This window comes from Diceros bicornis, chromosome 15 (genome assembly GCF_020826845.1).
Source record: "Diceros bicornis minor isolate mBicDic1 chromosome 15, mDicBic1.mat.cur, whole genome shotgun sequence".
Classification (NCBI taxonomy): domain Eukaryota; kingdom Metazoa; phylum Chordata; class Mammalia; order Perissodactyla; family Rhinocerotidae; genus Diceros; species Diceros bicornis.
Window position 1 is genome coordinate 56,071,235 of NC_080754.1, and position 22,455 is coordinate 56,093,689.

Genomic DNA, 22,455 nt, shown 5'->3' on the forward strand with positions numbered 1-22,455 from the left:
TATTATTTCTTATCGCTCACATCTAAGACCAGTGAAGAAGGCAGCACCCAACACAAACTAAATGTCTGACTGGACATTATCATCTTTACTCACTAAAATCATTCTTTCCACCCTCCCCTTGAGAGCAGTGCCTTCCAATATGAAGCCCTTACTAAAGCCCCTAAATCAGATTCCTCCTCCATTTAAATGCTATACACCTTGTGTACACTCCTCTCTAATAGCATTTATTTTGATTTGTATTTTACTGTTTACTCATATTCATGAATATGCCCATCCTAGTCATTTGACTGGCAACTTTTTGAGGGCAGGAACTGTTTCTAACTTTCCTTGGTATCTCAGGCTTGATTTAGCATACTGTCTTATATAGTTAGCTCTCAATTCACATTTCTTGGGGCCAGCCTGGTGGCACAGCAGTTAAGTATGTGGGTTCCACTTAGGCAGCCCAGGTTCCCCGGTTCTGACTCTGGGCGCGGATCCACTCGCCACTCATCGAGCCATGCTGAGGCGGCGTTCTACATAGAGCAGCTAGAAGAATATACAACTATGACATACAACTATCTACTGGGGCTTTGGGGAGAAACAAGGAGGAAGATTGGCAACAGATGTTAGCTCAGGGCCAATCTTCCTCAAAAACCAAAAAAAAGCAAAAAGCAAACATACCAAAAAAATTCACATTTCTTATGTTGAATTGTGTTATATTTGCTTATGTGCAATGGCATAAAATTCAGTGTCTGCCTCATGCACACATCTGTTACCAGGGAATACATACATGCTTATAAGTAGTCTAACATTAATTTTAGAGTAATAATACCGAGAGTAAAACCTCAGCCTCTGTTATTTCCAATTTAGTTCTGAACTTTTGAATCTTTCAATTTTCTGGCTAGTTTTTAACATAATCTTCCGGTCAGAACTTTTGTGGATTCCAGCTATAGTAACCTCAAGTCCAGGGAACCTATATTTACACATCTGTGCATCTTATTTCCATCTAATCACTTTGGCCAATATTTTATGTTCAAAATATAAAACGCCACCTTTCCTCAGTATTTAAAAGCACAGAAAACTAAGTGCACAACTGAATGAAACTTGAGAAATTTAAAAACGGTGAAACAAGTACATTCTTTAAATTCAGATTTATTATTTTGGCAATAGATAATCTTCATACTAAGTTATCTACACAGAAGTATTGTGTGTGAAGGTGCAAAAATCCATCCATATCCAACACATGGATTTTTATAACTGTGAAATAACTCTGCATCTAGGTCACATATACATGTTATTATCTACATATACACAACACACATTCACATGGCATATTAGACCATACAAAATGTATTTACACAAGATATGTATTTTTCATCATTAGTGTTTTCATAGCTACACAATGTTCTTTCTGGCACACAGATGTGAAAATCATTCATATTTTATACATGTGTTTATGTCTACACCTACAGCTAAAAGTGACTTAATATCTAGTCCAGGGTAGTTAAACATTTTTTTTTTGGCTATTGTCTTTAAAAGTCATATCTGGTAAAACTACATGGTAATATGGTTTAGGTTTACTTTCTTTTTTTCTTTCTCTAACAAAGAAACATAAAAGAAAAGTATACAGTGCTATTATCATGTACTTCTTTAGACCATTACTCAGGTCATATTTCTATCAATAAACAGTGTTCTGTAAAGCTTTAATTATATCATGTTGGAAAATGAAAGAAAGATTGTGACCTCAAGCCCCCACGATCCAGGTGAAAATGAAATGAGTGTATACACATAGGCACGATTCAGGACACAGAACGTTTGGTACACAAAGAATGATAGACGGGTTCCTACCCAGCACAATTCCATTCAGTAGTTTCTCTTGCACGCACCAGCTCAGCGGCTCACGATCCATGCTGCTTTTAAATACTACAAAGCAATTTACACTCCAACTGACGGCCGCTTAAGTTCTTCCTTTTGCGCTCAGAAATGGAAATACTCGGACATTGAGTGATGCCCTGTTGCAGCTGCCTCCCAGAGTCCTTCAGCAACCCACCTCGGAGCCGCCCCGGGTGAAGCCCTGCCGCTCCAAGCTCATTCTCTCCAGCAGCTGGCAACTGGTCGGCAGCTGGGCGGAGAGAACGGGCACCAGGGCGCCATCTGGAGGCGCCTAGAAGCAGCTGCAGCAAACTTAGAACAACCAGGTGGAACAAGAACGGTCAGCAAATTCTTTGTTAAATAAGCATGTTTTTATTTACAGTTTTGTGCACTTAAAAAAAAAGACACAAAAAAGGAAGAAAGCCTCACTCTGTTGACGAAGAATGTTCTATTTCTTTCATACTTCACAATAAAGGAAAAACTGTGATCTCATATATGTACAAATAAGAGATGGCAAATTAATTTTCTACTTCTTGACTAATCTCAAAGAAAAATAATTAACACTACCTGCTATCAGAACTTCCCAGGATTTTGGTATTTAATTTAACTCAAAGGTAGCTTCGAAAAGAGAAATCTATGCCCCTGAACTAACACAATGCAAGTGTGTTAAACATGCTCTGCTACTTTAAAAAACTACAAACCTTACCTATGGAAATGTTTAGTGTGTTCCTTATCAATGCATTACACTGACTTGAGTATGATAATATGGTAAAACAGTTTCAGTTATACTTAGCGTGATAAGGTGTTCGTATGACTTTAATATTTCAACAAAAGCTCCCTCTAAATATCTTTCTAAGCTTCTTTCCCTTAAAGAGAATAATCTGTATACCTGAATGAGAGATAAGTTTAATTAATTAATTGAACAAAACACTTAAAGCCTTATCTATTGTGATATGCATTTAGAAATGTGATTATTGGATGTTTCATCATTCCCTACAGATCAAAATGAACATGTATCACTGTCCCCATTCCCTACCCCTCTTCCTACTTCCACCATGCATCGAGATCCGTGATTTCACTTTTCCTTTAAAACTAAAATTCAACTTAGAAACTATTTAATAAGGGAGCCATCTACAGTGACTGTATATTTTTCCACGCAAACGTGGACCAGAGCTTGATTATACACTCTGTGGGGCCCCTTTAGGAAACAGATATTCTTAATCACTTCAATTTCAAATCAGTGTTTCAGAACTTCTGGTAGGATAAACATAGAAATTTGTTTAATCAATATTTCACCTCAAGTTTTTATTTCCATATGTATGATAAAGGAAGATATTGGTTTTTCCAATACATACCATTAAACATATTCTAAAGAAAAGTAAGATTTTTCTTTTACATAGAGCATGTACCAAATCTTCAAACCATAATTTCTGTGAGTTTGTAAAGTCTGAAAATTTATGTGCTGATGGGATTAAAAAGAATGTTAACTCCTCATGTCTCTATACCCTCAACTCCTAGCATTGTGGAACATGAAAACATATTAGTTTACTGATTAGTTTCCTAAATTATATGACTTATATGCTTCATTTCTTGTATTGTTGTATAGAACTTCTAAAAATATAAGACACTCAAATATACAGTTTAAGTTTGCAAGCAGAATAAATAGCGTTTGGATAGTTATAAATAATAAAGTAATAAACACTGACTAAATACAGGTATGTCCAACTTTTACCAAGGAAAATTTGATACATGAACATTTAAACGTAACACACAGACAAATTAGGGGATAAAGTTTCCCACCATAAATGTTTTGGCCTTACAAAACCATTCTTTAAGTAAAAACTCCCCAAAATTTCAAGAATGATTTTTATTGAAAAAAACAAATATTCACATGCATGAACAGAAAAAAAAATGAGGCATTTAGTAGAGGAGTAGACGTGAATTTCACAGCCAAAGACATTGTGCCCATACTTATCAGAACCAAAACGACAGGAGTTGATGCTACATGAAAAAGAGGTGACTATGTGGCTAGGGGAGGGAGAAAAGTATTATGGACATGTGTTGTCCCATGAAAGAAGGTCTAAAGTTAGTCTTAATACACTAAGAGAAAATATAGGAAAAGAGTAAATCCCCAAATAAGAGTATCCTAAGGAAGTGGAGTAAATTATTTCTATTTCCACAATTTAGCAGTTTTACACTAGTTTTAGGGTAAAACTCAAAGAAAGCAAAAAGATCCACATCAAATCACACGGTGGGATCTAATGAACTAAAATAACATAAGGACTCTAAATATCTATCCTTTACAATGAACTAGGATGAAGGATCTGTGTCTATTCTATCACTACATAACAAATTACCACAATCTTAGTGGATTAAAACAAAGCCTATCTATTATCTCAGTTTCTATAGGTGAGCAGTCCAGGCATGACTTAGATGAGTCCTCTGTTCCAAGTCTCACAAGGCTGCAATCTAGGTATCACTTGGGCTGTGTTCTTATCTGGAGGCTTAATTGGAGAGGAATGTGTTTCTTAATTCAATCAGATTGTTGGCAGAATTCATTTCCTTGGCTTCTTCAAGGCCATTAGAAGAACAGGTGTTTATTTCAGGGAGGGCACCAGTCTTTCTTTTAAGGACTTTCACCTGATTAAGTCAGGCTGACCCAGAATAATCTCCCTTTCAATTAACTCAAAATCAACTGATTTGGGACTTTAATTTACCTCTGCAAAATGCTTTCACCTTTGCCATTTGTTATTGGGTAGAAGCAAGTCCCAGTTTCCACACACACTAAAGAAGAGGGGACTATGCAAGGGTGTGACACACTGAGGATCACCTTAGGGTGTGTCCACAACAGGATCTATGTAAAGACACATGGGATTTCTTGCTTAGCATTCAAAAGCATAATGAAACAGCCTAGGGGGAATGGGAGTGCAGGGGCATTTTGTTGTCATTAGGATCAAGGCAGAGATGTGGACATATTTATCACAGAAGTTTTGTAGATGCATAGTTATATCTAACAAAGAAATATAACAAAGAAAAATTAGAGAAGGTATTTGTTCAGGAAGGACCATGGAGGCAGAAGGCAGAAGCACTGAATGGAGGAATGAGGTCAGACTCATGAGCAGGATTTGGAACAATGAAGAGCATTGCTGCTGATACGGCTGCAGCGGCTTTATGCACCAGACACGTTCGTGTTGCCTGGCTGCCCGCCCACAGCCCCTCACACCTAATCATCCACGCTCTGAAGTAGTTCAGCCTTATTAGACCAGGAGTATATACCTGACCAAAAAGAATACATCCAGAGACTGGCCAGAAACATGGTTTGTGTGGCTTTACTGGAAAAAATAAGCCTGTTCAATTAGATTTTCAGGAATTTGAATTAAAGTAAAAGAGAGAAGTTGCCAGTTGGTGGAGAATATTGCAGCTGAAAAGCTATGTAGCAATTACGAGCTATGAGCTAGCTGATGCAGAGAAAGCAGTTTAGCAGAAAGAAGGAAAAAATGGTGCAGACTCAAAAAGAAGTGCAAATTAGAGAGAACATTGACTCATTTAATGCCTCTAATACATAGTATGAAGTTCCTATTGTGTACTGGGCACTGTTCTAGGTGCCAGAAATACCCCAATGAATAAAACGAAGTCTGTGTTCTCATGAAGCTTATTCTTGTAATGGGAGATAGACAGTAAATATGCACAAGCATATAAATTATATTTCATTAGGTGAGAAAACTGTAGGAATAAAAATAAAGCAGGTCATGAAGTTTAAAAATAATGGGGGAACTGCTACTTGGGGGAGCATGGTCAGGGATGCCCATTTGATCATTCTGATCATACGTCCTTTGAATAGAAACCTGAACGCAGTGAAGGTGCCAGCCATGCTGACATTTGTGGAAAGGATGTTCTGGGCAGAGTGCACAGTAGGTGCAAAGGTTCTGGGATAGGTATGTGCTGGATGAGTCAAAGGAATAGCAAGGGGGGAAATAAGTCTGGTGTGGTGGGAGCAAGACAGTGAGTGACAGGGTATGAAGTCAGATATGGAGTGAGCAAGAAGATCATATAGGGCTTGTGAACCTGTCAGAATGCTAGCATTTACCTAGAGAGATGGGAAGCCACTGGAGAGTTACTAGAAGATAATATCAGACTTACATTTTTAGAATCATTCTTGCTGCTGTAGAGAACAGATGGGAAGTAAGGGAGGTGACAGGGAGACCATGTGGACCCTGAGAGAGACACAGTGTGGCCTAATTTCCAATTGTGTTTCCCATGAGGTCTGGTTGTACTTGTTTCAGTCCTTGAATTTCCATGAGATAACACTGTAAATTCTCTTTTTAAAAATCCCCCTTTTCTTAAACTAGATTGCCAAAGACTCTAAGGAACATTAAAAGTATTTAAGACTTGGATGTTTTAGAATTTTATATATTTTGGCATAAGAGCTAAAAGGGAGTAGAATTTTAAAAACATATTCTCTTTTTAGAAATGATAGGAAGTGCTTGCACATAGAGAGTTGATGTCAGCCTATTAAATTGTTGAACAGAGTTATTTTTCCAGGGTATTGGTTTAAGCTGATAGAAAAAAGTGAGTTCCTAAAGTTATCTATCTGATCCTTAGTGACATGAGTGTTTCAAGAGTTTTCAACTCAATGAATATTATCATCCAATATCAATAAAAGGGTATTTAGGATATACAATTTGATTTTAATATTTTATGGATAATTTTTCTTTGTTATACTACAAAATCTTTGATAGTAGGTGTGCCTCCTGTTCTAGAGACAAAACGATTTTAGAGACAAACCAATTCAAAGATTTTGTAAGGAATCCACTAATTTCCAATTTTGTATACTCCCAACCCACAGGCATACAAAGACATACACATATGTAACATTGGTATACCTGAAGGCATAATTTGGCTACTTTTCATGGCATTTCAAATGAAATATTACAAAATCAACTATGAAGTGTTTCAAAATGTGAAGGAGGGGGAAGTTAGCAAACAGTCTGTCATTGTCTTAATGACATAAGACATTTCACCACTACCCTTTCAATGAAAATACCAACCTAGACAAAGAAATAAGAAAATTAGTTTTAGGTCAGATTATCCTTTGAAAATAATAAGAGTGTAACATTACATATACCTGTTAAATATGCAAATATTCTTTATCTTTAATTTATATTTTTGGTGAAGCTTTCTAGAAGGTATTTTGTGATTTTTTTGGAAGGGGGTAAATTTATAGCATCATAAATTTGATAGCATCACATTATTTGATAATTCTGCCATTATTAAAAAACAGTGAATGGTATCTTAGCTATCCGACATATGTTTATTAAAATTTTTTCTTCTCATTATCTAAAATATTTGCTAAAAATAATTTGTAATAAACATTTTCCCACTCACTATATTCTAAAAACATTACCATCAGAGGAAGTGAAAATCAGACCATTCATCTGTGAAAGAAGAGTATTTTGTTGGCTATAACAGAAAAAAATTGGCACCCATGGAATCATATATTTTCCTTTAGTTGCCCAAACATGAAAAAAAATACACACCAATTTCAATACTCAAAAGACAGAGTTACAGATATGGGAATCACTCAACATTAATTGTTTAACAACACAGAAACATGAAGGGAGACTGAGACAGAACATAAAAGGTAAAAGAAGTTATGTGCCTAAGAAACTCAGCAGAGTGACATAGGGGAGGCAGCCAATTCAAGAAACCTTTACCTTTTGGGATTTAAGTCGCCTTAGAAATTGCTAACATTCAGATCCATACTCAATGTTTCACAACATTCCTGTTCTATCCTTAAAATGCAAGGTTGTATTTAAGATTTCCATTATCTGTGAATTACAGCACAGGATCATATTAAAGCCTTTTTTCTTCTCCCACGGTTGGTGAGGAAAGAATTTTTCACTGGGCTTTATATTGAAATCATCCTCATTTAAAAATATTCATTTCAGGGCCAGCCCAGTGGCATAGTGGTTAAGTCCACAAGCTCCGCTTTAGCGGCCCGAGGTTCGGGGGTTCGGATCCTGGGCGTGGACCTACACACCACTTATCAAGCCATGCTGTGGCAGCGTCCCACATACAAAATAGAGGAAGATGGGCACAGATGTTAGCTCACGGACAATCTTCCTCAAGCAAAAAGAGGAAGATTGGCAACAGATGTTTGCTTAGGGCAAATCTTCCTCACCAAAAAAATAAAAAACATATAAATAAATAAAAATATTCATTTCATATTCACTTCTCAAATAGCTTTCAAAAATTCAAAGACCAGGGGAAATTCGATTTGATTTATAAACATCTACGTGCACCGTTTAGGCTTTTTGGCCTCTTTAGTTGATGCCAATACTATTCCTCTATGATGCTGGAGTTGATTTTAAATGCGTAGATTAAGAGGACACATGCAGAACTTCAAATGTGGCCCCAAGGGATTTCCATGAAAACTATTTAAAACAGTTTATATATTTCAGAAATAACTTTCAAGCACTGTCATGCCTTCTAACATTTTGTCACTTTAGTAGTTACTACAAATTCTATAGCTTCACGGCTTCAATTATCTTATCGATTTAAATGACTCCATCTCTAGCCCTAATTCATCCCTTGAAGATTGGTTCTGCATTTCTACCTGCCAGGTGAGTTTCTCTACATGAATATAAACCTAACTCAAATAAGCAGGAAGTTCATTGCCTTAGATTTTTAAACAAAGCCTCAAGGGGTACCTAAGACAAATTAATAGGAAGTAGCGAAAAAATTCTTTTGAGTTTGCTTAAAAAAATTTTTTTATCAGTGAGATTTGTCCAAAAATAAAATGGGCTACCCTGAAATGTGCTAACCTCCACATTACAGGCAATATTAAAGCACAGTCTGGATAACAACTTATCAAGGGATAGTGAAGCAGGGATTCAAATATCACATAATTGATCAGACTAGATAACCTTTCAAGTCCCTCAATTCTGAGATTCTATGATGTTATAAAATTATTCTCATTCCTTTTTCTCATCATACATTTTTTATTAAAAAAAACTTCCTTCACTGCTAAAACTTATGTGATTTACCTCTTTCCACTACATATAACACCTATTCTTTATTTCCTGATGTATTATGCAACAATTTAATTCTTTTCAACAAATATATTTGATTAATTTCCCCTTATCTTGGTTTTTTAGGGCTTTTGTTTTTCCTCTCAGTAGTTTCAATCTTAACATCTACAATCTATTAATTCCAAATAATTCTAGAAAATCTCTTATAAAGGAAACAATAAGTTTCTAGGCTTAATCCAGACTACAAATAAAATTTGGAAGCTTTGTTCATATTGGGTAGATTATCTGGGCATGTTAAAATAGTTCACTTAACCTTTGAGATTAAAACATGTGTTTACTTCAAAAATAAATTGAGGTTTCATTTAGTGGATGCCTATAAAGTTCTTCTAAATGTTTTAGTGAAACAGGAGAGAAAAGATCAATGTCTAATTGAATATCTTGTAACTACTTCTCCATATTTATAGCTTGTTAGTTATAATGATAATGCAGCTATCACCCACAAATCTATGTTGACTCACTAAATTTTACAAGATGCTTTTGAAAAAACAAAGTTATCAATTGCTTTGGAACTTTTTCTACATGATATGAAATGTTTCAAACATGTTTCTTCTATGGAGGTATAGGAAGATCTATACAAATAAATATTTACGTGACTCTTTAACCCTCAGTCTGAACTGTTCCATTCTGTGAACCCTTTCAATAAACACTAACAAGCCCCCAAACAGAATAAAACTAAAAACATTTAATTTATGTTTTATCACTTTTATTTGCTCAATTACCATTTGCAAAATTGTGTGTGTAACTATATTTTCAATTGTTTCAGCAGTGGTATCAAAAGTTAATCAAATGATGACACAATTAGCTTTTTGATAATTATTAAACATGTAGTTTATTGGCTTAAAAATTATTTGGAATGGACAAAGAAAAAAAAGATGTAGGCTTCATGAATGTTTGTGAAATAGTTAAAAACAGATGAATACAATATATAGATGACTTAGGTATGCCATATATAATCATAAATTGCTACAGAGTTTGGACTTTCTTGGGTGAATGCTCCACTAGACAACAAACTTTCTAGTACTACTTCAATGAGTATTAAATCTTTCAAAAGATGTATTTATTTTATTTAAATCAGAGTGAGTAAAATATATGATCAATAAGAAAAATATGCTACTTTACTCATTTTTTTTTTGTTTGTTTTTGGTGAGGAAGATTAGCCCTGAGCTAACACTGTTGCCAATCCTCCTCTTTTTGCCGAGGAAGATTGGCCCTGGGCTAATATCCATGCCCATCTTCCTCTACTTTAATGTGGGAAGCCTGCCACAGCATGGCTTGATAAGCAGTTCATAGGTCCACGCCCGGGATCTGAACCTGCAAACCCTGGGCCGCCGAAGAGGACTGCACGAACCCAACCACTATGCCACTGGGCTGGCCCCCTATTCATTGTTAATACCATTGTCCCTCTCTGGAAAATGATAGAGTAGTTAAAAGGAAACTATAAAATACTGTAATGTCTTTATAACTAAAAATACATATGTCAATCAGCAATATGAACATATTTAATTTTTGTTGAACTGAAAATTACATTCTGTATATTATGTCTGTTTTCCTTTTATCCATTATGCATCAACAGTAAAGAACAATTTTTTCATGAGATTTCTTCCTTTCCACAATGTAAATTGTTTGATTAACATAAAACTATGGCTATGTAAATACCTTTACAGAATGCACTAAAAAGTCACAATAAAGAATCACTCAAAGGTCCATTACAATCACTTTACCACACAACATATTTTGTGTGTGTGTGAGGAAGATCAGCCCTGAGCTAATATCCAGGCCAATCCTCCTCTTTTTGCTGAGGAAGACTGGCCCTGGGCTAACATGTGTGCCCATCTTCCTCCACTTTATATGGTACGCTGCCACAGCATGGCCTGACAAGCAATGCCTCAGTGCGCGCCGGGGATCCAAACCCCGGCCGCCAGCAGTGGCGCACGCGCACTTAACCGCTATGCCACGGGCTGGCCCCTACCCCACAACATTTTTATCTGGTCTGAAATATCTGTGTTGGAAGTGCTCACTTTAACACTAACAACCTATTCTAGCTATTCAATTTTCTGTAGCTCCCCAGTACCATCAGGCCATACCAACATCTGTTCAGAGTAAATGTATTAATATTCAGAGTTTTCTCATTAACAAATAATGTTGAAAATAAAATGAAAACAGTTCCAAAAAGTTAAAGAGATTCAGCTATTTTAGGAATGATGTTGCCTGATTTCTTTCGGGGTTACTCTAAGATCCTCCAGCCCTGAGGCTCGGGGGTATGTGTGTGATTTCACACTTGCCCACATAGAATATGGTGTACTCAGGAGTGATTCTCCTCAAATTGAGCAACCACCTGAAAAGGCAGAAACATCTCTATGACTCATCAGCCTACTGCTGCAGCTTGATTTCTCCTAAATCAGCCTGATTTGTTATAGAGATGGACCTTTTTTGCAACTTTTCCTGGATATACCTCTTTAAAACTCATTTCAAGACCTAGTGAATGAAAAACCCAAAACAAATGTTCTTTTCATACCCATGTCTTCACATAATATAAAATTCACAGGGAAGCATTTATAATCCAAGAAAACACCAAAGAGAGATTTAGAATTCATGCCATTCAGTACATGTGAAAAACTATATTTCAAAGAATAGGTTTTGATATCGTGGTGCTTTTATCACTTTCTAGGTCCTTGTAGATACCTTGTTAATCTAAATAATCTTAAAGGACACGAGTATTTTGGAGAACAAATTGAAACATCATAAGCATATTATTTTTTAAAAAGCGGTCTAAACTCACACTTCATGCATAACCAAACCAGTTGCTATACTGAATTTGGCTAATATATAAAATCCCAAAAATTCCACAGGCCACTGCTCTTCACAATGACCAGTTCCATCTCCTTTTCTCTTTTAAGGAGAGTAATATGGAAGACTTATGGTATTATATGTATATAATATAGAGTAACAATGATATAACATAGCATATAGAAAGTCCATTAAATAAAGGCTAAAATCATATCTCCAGGCCTATTTCTCTAAGGTTTTCATACATAAATTAAAAGAGAGTACTGTCTCTTTGCATGGGTTGTTAAGAGTTCCTTTGAAAGCTTTTGAAAATAAGGTCGAGCTCATTTTACGTCTACAATTGTAATAGCTACACAACTTCGCTTGTCCTGGACAATTTATTGCACTCACTTCGGGAAGAAATGGCACGAGGTAAGAGCTGATTCCCGGACTACCCCCTATTCAGTTTGGGAGTTAGTGGAAGCTCGCCCTCTTTCCAACACAGTCGCTGATGAAAGGGATCTATTAAAAAGAACTGCGTTGGTTTACACTGCAGACTGAACGGAGCATTAAATGACTGCATTAGTATGACTGCAGTGGGGGTAATGGTCACCTCCAGTGGGTATACAATGTTGTAAGAATACTTTCAAATATGTGCAATAATTGTTCAAGTGTCCTTATTTAATTTGTCACGAAACGGTAACCAAGTGCCCCTCACACCTTCCCTCACACTACAGTTTTATTTTCCTCCCTCTTAGCAAGTGTAAACAGATGAGGAAATGTATACTTTCTAACTGTCACCTATGTATCATGAAGGTGTGGGGCTACAGCAAATCTCTTTGAAACAGCTTCTAGGAGGCGTTTAGCGATACCGCCCACCAACACGGCTTAGATGCTCTTAATTTGAACACCCTGCCTGCCCACCCCCCTCGGGCCTAGGCTGTAATTTTCCAAACAGCCATCTCTCATTTGCAAATAAAAGTTAAAACCAATCCACAGATACAGAATTCTGACTTCCTGTCACTCTAATTTACAGGGTTTCTCTTTGTAGAGCTGCCAGATTGTGACCAATAAAGGAGAAAGAGAAAGAGAGAGAGAGAGGAGAGAGAGACATCACTTGCTTCCTTGCTTCCTAAGCAGGGATTTGCCTGCGATGCGCGGCGAGAGGACTGCGGCGCCTGATTTACACAGTTGGCGCGGAGGAGGGGCCGGGGGTGCGGGGGGGACAAGCTGGCGGAGGCTCCCGCGATGGGCTGATCTGGGGGCTCCCGAGCGCCGCTCCCTCCGTGTGCGATTTGGGGGCGGCTGATGGATTTGCATTCGGGTTCCAGCCGGACGTTTCGTATATTGCCTCCCAGTACCCGACCTGGCGCTCCCAGTTTGGGTGCACACGTTGGTAAGTAACGTGTAATCCGATTTTAGTTATTTCCTAGACCATTAAAGTGCCACTTTTAAAGCAGGTCAGTCTTAAGAGATGCCGCCGCCGCGAGCGTCTCCTTGGCCTGAAAGGGTCCGCGGTCCCCTTCCCCGCCCCCCACCCTCTCGCGCTCGAGAAGTAAGGGTGCTTGAATGGTGAGCTGTCAGGGGGCTCACTCGCTGCCAAAAGCATCGCTTCACCTTCGTGCTTTGCCCGAGATCCCCCAGATCCAAGGCGAATTTGGTCTGTACAGCCATACTGTTGTATTTGTATTCTCTCTCTCTCCCCCCACTCCACCACCGTCGTCGTCTGGCCAATGCTGGGATCTAGGATCTAGTCGCCCCCTTCCTGCCTCCTTCCCGCCCCTCCCCACCCTCTTCTCTCATTTACACACCACCCAACCCCACTCCCACCTACCCAGAGTCAAGAGCAAAGACACCCGGAGAAGACAAGGGCTCGTCCCATCTCCTCAGATAGGAGGCCTCGGGCAGGGATTGTGCTGCGAGTGGACAACCTTTCAGGAAGCGAGAGAGAGAAAAACCCCGAGACCGAGCCAGGGCTCTCGGGCACCGCGAAGCTCACCACATAATCTAGAGGATCGAGATTTTAAATCAAAGAACCCAGTCCTGGGACACTCACGTTGTCTGTCTGCCATCGAGGGCATATAGAGCTGTGGTCGTGAGCTCCCTGTCACTGGCATCGCCGCGCTAGGTGCGCGCCCGGCTCTCCCATTGGTATGCAGCGACCATTTGCCTGCAAGTCTCAAAGGTGGAAACACTTAAAAGGATTACAAGCGTGATTTCGTGGCCTTTCTGAAAGTTGGTGGCCGGAGGAGGAGAAACTGCAAGGCTACGGCATAATGGATACAATTCAGCCTCCCAGAGTTTGCACCTCCCGCTGGGAAGCCCCTCGGAGCAAACCTCGGAGATCGTGAGCACTCTGCACGGATAGGTACTCGCCGTCATCCTTTCCTACTTTGCCTAATTGAAACCAGTATTTCTCGCTTGTAGGATGTGCATTGTAAAGCAGACAGAGTTTGGCCGCTGTGTCTTTACGCTCACAGGTGCTAGGGGTTTGTTGCATTTTTGAACTGGATCATTTAGCTGTAAGGACCATGGTAGAAGGAATGATGTTGGAGACTAACATACATCCCCTCGGACCCCTCTTCTGGGGGAGGAAATCGTAAGTAACTCCAATAAATAGGGCAGGTGGCAGAGCAAAGGGCCCCTCCCCCAGTGGATCGCTCACTCGTGTTGTAAAAGATAGAAGGAAAACGGCTAGAGCTTTTAATCATTTTCCATTTCTAAACAGACCCATTGTGCGTTTCGCCTGGCGATAGCAGATTAGAAAAGCATCTGTAGAAGGCTCAGAGCTCTTCAGAAAATGAATGATGCAGCATTTTAATTATTTGTTCAGGGGAGATTGTTTTGCTTCCATATTGGAATATTAATCTTAGATATGGAGAGATTAGTGGGCTGGAGATCAGGCAAAGGGGAGGGGGAGGTGGGAAGGGGGCACAGTGTGGAGAAAGAGCTTCTTGTCCTCTGGTGGACAAACAAATGTTGCCTGGCGCTCCCAGCAGGAAGCGCACGAAACCGGGGCTCAAGGCCCTTCACCCCCTAACTTTTGGAGCTCTTCCTATCGCTTAGGCAGGCTATACTGAGATAAAGCAAAGGAAAAGGGGAAATAGCTTTTAAGTCACGGCCCAAATCAAGAACTTAGGGAGTTGTAGGCTCAAGAGAGAACAGAGAACGATTGCAGGGAGGGCCATTTACCTTCACTGGGAAGCTCCGGGAAGCCGCCTGATTACCCATCGATTCCATCGCATCATGGGTTCTGATAACATCCCTGAAACAGTCACCGCCTCTGCACGCTGGGTACAGAAGCTGGTGTGTCTTGGGGGTGTGTGGGGGGCAGCTGGTGAAGGAGATGGGATTGCTCTGCTTCTGAGCTCAGGCTGTCGGTGTTGGTCCGCTTTTCGGTTGAGACCCATCTGAAAAACACGGTAGGTCTGGAATGTTAAGGGTGTAGAATGTTAGAGAATCCTGTCCGCCTGCTTAGTTAGTCTCTGATCGCTGTTTCCAATCTTAGCTACTGTGGAGCAGTGGACACAGGTGCGGTCATTTTAAATGCAAAATATCATGTATATCACCTATGACTGACTTTTACGGAACGTTTTGTTGAGTTAGGTGATTTATATATATTTATAATGGTAAGAAATTGATACATAAGCCGTGTTTTTCTTTAAAATTTGATTTTGTAAAAAGCGCTTTAAGGGAATGCCATCTCCACCGGCTAACTTTGAGCCCTTGGGCAACTGAGGTTCAGGCCAGTTCTTTAGCGACCAGAAAGCCCCTCCCTTCTCCATGAGCTGATGACAGGATTGGGGGGCGGGGGGCATCGACGACGCGAACAGTTCCGCGAACTAGACTCTTGCTGCACACTCGCATCTCTCCAGTTTCCCCACTAAGCTGCATTTCCAACCAGCAGGTAGGGCTGTGGAACCGTCAGCTGAGCCTTTAAAATTTTCTCTTAGAGGGTTCCATGAACTGTGATCTGATGGCCCCTCTTCACTGCAACATCTTCCCTCAATCACCCCCATCCTTACGACTCCCTACCATCTCCTTTCCCAAAATATCACGAAGAAATATTTGATCCCCGCCCCCCCCAAAAAAAAAAGGAAGGGAAAAGAAAACAAAGAAAAATAATAAAGAATCTAGACCTTGAAATGCTGCCCCCTATCCCCGCGAGGTCTTCGGTGGAAGAAAGTGAAACGTGCCATTGTTACCCAAGTGGGCTGCATCTCTTTCCAGAGCATTGGTTTGTCTTTGTTTTTTAAAAGGTGGAAGCAAACACATGGCTTTTAAATCCAGGGGAAATCGAAGGCTTTGAGGTGCAGCACAACAAAAGGATTCCTGGTGCAAAAAGATCGAAGCAAAATGCAGAATAAACTCGGTCCAAGACGCTCAGGCTACCTGAGCTCTTACTTGGGACACCCAAGCAGAATCAGCTAGATTCAGCTCTTCTGCTTTGGGGACCTGAATTTCCCCTTATCCCCATCTTTACAGGGAAGTGTCTGTGCTGTGAAAAGGATAATACCCAAGAACAGTCTTACTTTTCAACCCGTCTACACTAGAGAGAGGCGCTGTGGGAACTAGAGGAGCAAACCAGTCAGGCGATGCTTTCCTTGAGAGTTTAAAAAAAATAAGAAAAAGAAAAAAATAAAAGCCTACCCCCTTCCCCTCTCCCATTTCCACCTTCCCCACCAAAGGAATGTTTTCCCTAGGTTGGTCTCTTCTACCTTCTCGTTTATTTTGACAATTTGTCATCTCGACCCCTCCACTTCTTCTCTCCCCTTAAACACACACACACACACACACACACACACACACACACAAACTGTACATTCAGGGCTTCCTAGTGCTCGCGCCCGATCCCATGCTAAGCGCGTTCCCCTTCTTGGAGTTCATTTTGGTGACGTGGAAAGCCGGATCCAGGGTTACAGCATATATTAAAAAAGAAAAAGAAAAAAAAAGCCAGCGCAGAGAAGTCCGCGATTCTGCACTGTGATTGAGCCTGCTTTCGCCCTGCCTTCCTCCCGCCCTTCCTCTCAGTGCCCAATGATGTGCTGTCAGTACCCAGAGAGAGCAGCCGCGGCGGCGGCGGCGAACCTGGAAGCCTGCAGCAGCCCTTTCTCCTCCCTCCTCTACTGAGTGTGCCAAGCGGCAGTTCTGCATCCTAAAGAAGCCCATTGAAAGGCCTATTGCATTCCCAGCACGTCTCAAGCTTGCTGCCTTTTATTTTTTTCTCTTAGCCCCCCGACCCATCCCCCTTCGCTTCAGCTTCAGTAAAAGGGAGGGAGAGAGGGGGAAAGAGAGAATCCTTCAACTCAAGCTTTTTTTTTTTTTTCTCTCAATGTTCTATGCTTAAAAAAAAAAAAAAATCTCCTGCCAAATAGGTAAGTCAAAGATATCCGGAGCCTTTCTTGCCTAAATCTCAGGGACCTCAAAAACAAGAAAAACATTTTTAAAAAAGCATGGTGAAAAAGAAAGAACTTAAGTAGATTTTAATATTTTATAAGGGAGACAGGGAAGACTGATACTGCAATGTAGCCTCATCTGCCTTCTCTCTTTTTTTCATTTAATTGTTTCTAAAAATTGAGTATTGCATGCCTGAGGCAGATTTCTCGTTGCTTTCTCATGGGTTCTCCTTTCCTTACAGCTATGTACATTATATGCAAGTTGAATGTGAAGATTCATTCTTTTCACTCTCCCTTTGAATTATATCATTGTGTTTTAAGTTAGAGGGTTGACGAAGTATTTCCTTAATGTATGTACCTACGTATAGAGGAAAAATATATGCCAAAAACTCTGGTTTATTTTTATTGATTAAAAACAACCATTCAATTTTGATCGATATTTCAGTGACTCAGAAAGGGCAATCTAATAAAACTGCATTATTATAATTTATTTATGTACGCATTTTCATATACTGATGATATAAGGCAAGGAAAGAGCCAGAGAGGAAGGCTCTGTATTATTAGAATAGGGCACTATATTTGTTCTTCTCACTGGAAAAGAATGATGTCTTTCTTGAAATGTGTTCATGTGACAGATCATTTATCGGCAGGTAAGAATCAAGGTTTCCACCTTTTCTTGCCTTTAACTACCCACCTTTCCTCTAACCAGCCACCTGCCATTCCAGCTTTTTACAGGGCTCCTCAGTTGATCTTGAAGGCATAGATACACATTCCAAACTAAGCTCTGCAAGTGTCTAATACAGACACTCCCAGGCTCAGCAGCCTTTAGCTGTCACTATCTTTAGCTCTGACAATCTCATGGGCTTGTTCTTCAGAAAGGCTAATCACTCCTAAAGGGTTTAAACAGCCAAATGGTACAAATATGTAGAAATTATCTAATTAAAGGAGATGTTAATAATCTGAGCTTGGGAAAAGGAGGTGGGGGGCATAGTGTGTTACTGAGCATACACTATAATTAAGCATGTTGTTATCATTTCTTAAGAGAAGTCTTAAGTTTTTCCGAGATACCAATCACCTTATACATCTCAACATCTGATATTGGGCCATGGGCTCATACTTTATTATACTCTTTAATCTAACAACTTTGGGGTATGCCATGTCTTTTTATTAGCAGAAACCTATAGTTTAAAGAACATTTTTTTTCTATCAGATTTCCAATCAGATCTATAATGGGTACCTCTGATACCAATATGAGTTTTAACAGACAAACAGGTGTAATCGCCAAATTATTGCCATTATTACTTAATCTGCTTGTATGTAAAAGGCATCACCGTAAACCAGGTCCCTGCTTGCTCTAAGAGACAATGAAGAGTGCCTCGTGTTGTATGCCCTTTACCAAGTATGGCTTGGTTCAGGAAAATGTCATCATCACATGGTACAATATTTCAGAGTCTCCTAAGTTTAAAATATAGGACATAGTAAGCATGTTGGTAGGTCGTTTTGAGTGTCAGTTCAATACTACTAAAGTCTCTATATTTCTCTTAAAAAGCCCCACGTATAGGAGTCAATTATAATAGTGCATGACTAAAAGCTAAAAATCTGCATCTTTATTTCTGTTGCAGTTTTGTAATCAACCACGAATGATGAAACCTTCCATAGCTGAGATGCTTCACAGAGGGAGGATGTTGTGGATAATTCTTCTAAGCACAATTGCTCTAGGATGGACTACCCCGATTCCCCTGATAGAAGACTCAGAGGAAATAGACGAGCCCTGTTTTGATCCATGCTACTGTGAAGTTAAAGAAAGCCTCTTTCATATACATTGTGACAGTAAAGGATTTACAAATATTAGTCAGATTACTGAGTTCTGGTCAAGACCTTTTAAACTGTATCTGCAGAGGAATTCAATGAGGAAATTGTACACCAACAGTTTTCTTCATTTGAATAACGCCGTGTCCATTAACCTTGGGAACAATGCATTGCAGGACATTCAAACAGGAGCTTTCAATGGTCTTAAGATTTTAAAAAGGCTGTATCTACATGAGAACAAACTAGACGTCTTCAGAAATGACACCTTCCTTGGCTTGGAAAGTCTGGAATATCTGCAGGCAGATTACAATGTTATTAAACGTATTGAGAGTGGGGCATTTCGGAACCTAAGTAAATTGCGGGTTCTGATTTTAAATGATAATCTCATCCCCATGCTTCCAACCAATTTATTTAAGGCTGTCTCCTTAACTCATTTGGACCTACGTGGGAACAGGTTAAAGGTTCTTTTTTACCGAGGAATGCTAGACCACATTGGCAGAAGCCTGATGGAGCTCCAGCTAGAAGAAAATCCTTGGAACTGTACATGTGAGATTGTGCAACTGAAGAGTTGGCTGGAACGCATTCCTTACACTGCCCTGGTGGGAGATATCACCTGTGAGACCCCTTTCCATTTCCATGGAAAGGACCTTCGAGAAATCAGGAAGACAGAACTCTGTCCTTTGTTGTCTGACTCTGAGGTGGAGGCTAGTTTGGGGATCCCCCACTTGTCATCAAGCAAGGAGAATGCATGGCCAACTAAGCCTTCCTCAATGCTGTCCTCTGTCCATTTTACTGCTTCCTCTGTTGAATACAGGTCCTCAAATAAACAGCCCAAGCCCACCAAACAGCCCCGAACACCAAGGCCACCCTCCACATCCCAAGCCCTATATCCCGGTCCAAATCAACCTCCCATTGCTCCTTACCAGACTAGACCCCCCATTCCCATTATATGCCCTACTGGGTGTACCTGTAATTTGCACATCAATGACCTTGGCTTGACTGTCAACTGCAAAGAGCGAGGATTTAATAACATTTCTGAACTCCTTCCAAGGCCATTGAATGCCAAGAAACTGTACCTGAGTAGCAATCTGATTCAGAAAATATACCGTTCTGATTTCTGGAATTTCTCTTCCTTGGATCTCTTGCATCTGGGGAACAATCGTATTTCTTATGTCCAGGATGGGGCCTTCATTAACTTGCCCAACCTAAAGAGCCTCTTCCTCAATGGCAATGATATCGAGAAGCTGACACCAGGCATGTTCCGAGGCCTACAGAGTTTGCACTACTTGTACTTTGAGTTTAACGTCATCCGGGAAATCCAGCCTGCAGCCTTCAGCCTCATGCCCAACTTGAAGCTGCTATTCCTCAACAATAACTTGCTGAGGACCCTGCCAACAGATGCCTTTGCAGGCACATCCCTGGCTCGGCTCAACTTGAGAAAGAACTACTTCCTCTACCTTCCTGTGGCTGGTGTCCTAGAACACTTGAATGCCATTGTCCAGATAGACCTCAATGAGAATCCTTGGGACTGTACCTGTGACCTGGTCCCCTTCAAACAGTGGATAGAAACCATCAGCTCAGTCAGTGTGGTGGGCGATGTGCTCTGCGGGAGCCCTGAGAACCTCACCCACCGTGATGTGCGCACTATTGAGCTGGAAGTTCTCTGCCCAGAGATGCTGCACATCCCACCAGCTGGAGCATCCCCAGCCCAGCATGGAGATTCTCACCTTGCTGGGAGTCCAACAAGTGCATCACCTTATGAGTTCTCTCCCCCTGGGGGCCCTGTGCCACTTTCCGTGTTGATTCTCAGCCTGCTGGTTCTGTTTTTTTCAGCAGTCTTTGTTGCTGCAGGCCTCTTTGCCTATGTGCTCCGACGACGCCGGAAGAAGCTCCCCTTTAGAAGCAAGCGGCAGGAAGGTGTGGACCTTACTGGCATCCAGATGCAGTGCCACCGGCTTTTTGAGGATGGTGGAGGTGGTGGAGGTGGAAGTGGAGGTGGAGGCCGACCAACTCTTTCCTCCCCAGAGAAGGCCCCTCCTGTGGGTCATGTATATGAGTACATCCCCCATCCAGTTACTCAGATGTGCAACAACCCCATCTACAAGCCTCGTGAGGAGGAGGAGGTGGCTGTTTCATCAGTCCAGGAGGCAGGGAGTGCAGAACGTGGGGGGCCTGGGACACAAGCACCAGGAATGGGTGAGGTTCTCCTAGGAAGTGAGCAGTTTGCTGAGACACCCAAGGACAACCACAGCAACTACCGGACCTTGCTGGAAAAAGAAAAGGAGTGGGCCCTGGCAGTGTCCAGCTCCCAGCTCAACACCATAGTGACGGTGAATCATCATCATCCTCACCCTCACCACCCAGCAGTTGGTGGGGTGTCAGGGGTAGTTGCGGCAACTGGGGGAGACTTGGCTGGGTTCCGCCACCACGAGAAGAATGGTGGGGTGGTGCTGTTTCCTCCTGGGGGAGGCTGCGGTGGTGGCAGTATCCTACTAGACCGAGAGAGGCCACAGCCAGCCCCCTGCACAGTGGGATTCGTGGACTGTCTCTATGGCACAGTGCCCAAATTAAAGGAACTGCACGTCCACCCTCCTGGCATGCAATACCCAGACTTACAGCAGGACGCCAGGCTCAAAGAAACCCTTCTCTTCTCGGCTGGAAAGGGCTTCACAGACCACCAAACCCCAAAAAGTGATTACCTCGAGTTAAGGGCCAAACTTCAAACCAAGCCAGATTACCTCGAAGTCCTGGAGAAGACAACATATAGGTTCTAACAGAAAAAGAAAAATAAATTAGTGGTTTTCCCTCAAAAGAAAAAGAAAATAAAAGAAACATATCCCTGCTCCTTTACACCTGTCCCAGTAAGTCCATTCTCACAAACTTTCCTGCCCTGAACAGAACTGAAACCGCATGATAACTAGAAAATACAGATGTATGCTCTCCCCTCTCACATGTGATTTGGAGGAAGGGCCATACTCAGATCATTAATCAATGAAGTGCCTTCGCAGACTTTTGCCAGCAAATGTTATCATTATTTTTTTATACTGAAACTCGAGACTTTGACTGTGCCATGTATAAGGTATATTGGGGATCATTGTACTGATCCTAATTAAGTAAAATTCAATGTGTCTTTTTATTTTCAGTAACTTTTTATTTTAGTTGTAGTTCTGTTTGACAGGGAGTGGGGAAAACAAATTGACATTTGTGGCTTTCTTTCCTCTTCCCATCATGGCACAGATTCTGTACATGTATTAACAATGCAGTTTGCTGCATGCCTGGAAACTGCAAGATGGGGAGGGAGGGGGCAGGTCTTGCTCGAATGTTCTCACCCACTCTTTTTTCTCTCATACACATATCCCCAGGCAAATCACAAATCCCTGCTCACAGTTAGGTCTCTACACCTGCAGCCTCTTCTTTCTGGCACAGGCGCGCACACACACACATACCACTCCCATTCAACCTAATCTCATTAGTTTGGGTTTGATCCATTCCTCTCCTCTCCATAGCGCCACCTTCCCCTTACCTCTAGTGTATAGCTCATG

The 22,455-nt window shown here is 40.9% G+C and overlaps 1 protein-coding gene across 3 annotated transcripts in view; it reads left to right on the forward strand.

Moving 5' to 3' along the window:
- SLITRK3 (SLIT and NTRK like family member 3) overlaps positions 1-22,196 on the forward strand; it is a 150,252-nt gene extending 128,056 nt beyond the window's left edge. The window contains exons 1-2 of one of the 3 annotated variants that reach the window (XM_058556415.1): positions 12,992-13,104; positions 18,727-22,196. In XM_058556415.1, coding sequence (XP_058412398.1) covers positions 18,745-21,687 — 2,943 coding nt within the window. In that variant the 5' untranslated portion in view covers positions 12,992-13,104; positions 18,727-18,744 and the 3' untranslated portion in view covers positions 21,688-22,196. Of the gene's footprint in view, positions 1-12,991; positions 13,105-13,432; positions 14,077-18,726 lie in introns of those variants that run through there. The other 2 variants (XM_058556416.1, XM_058556414.1) reach the window with 2 other exon arrangements.
- Positions 22,197-22,455: the final 259 nt, after the last annotated feature.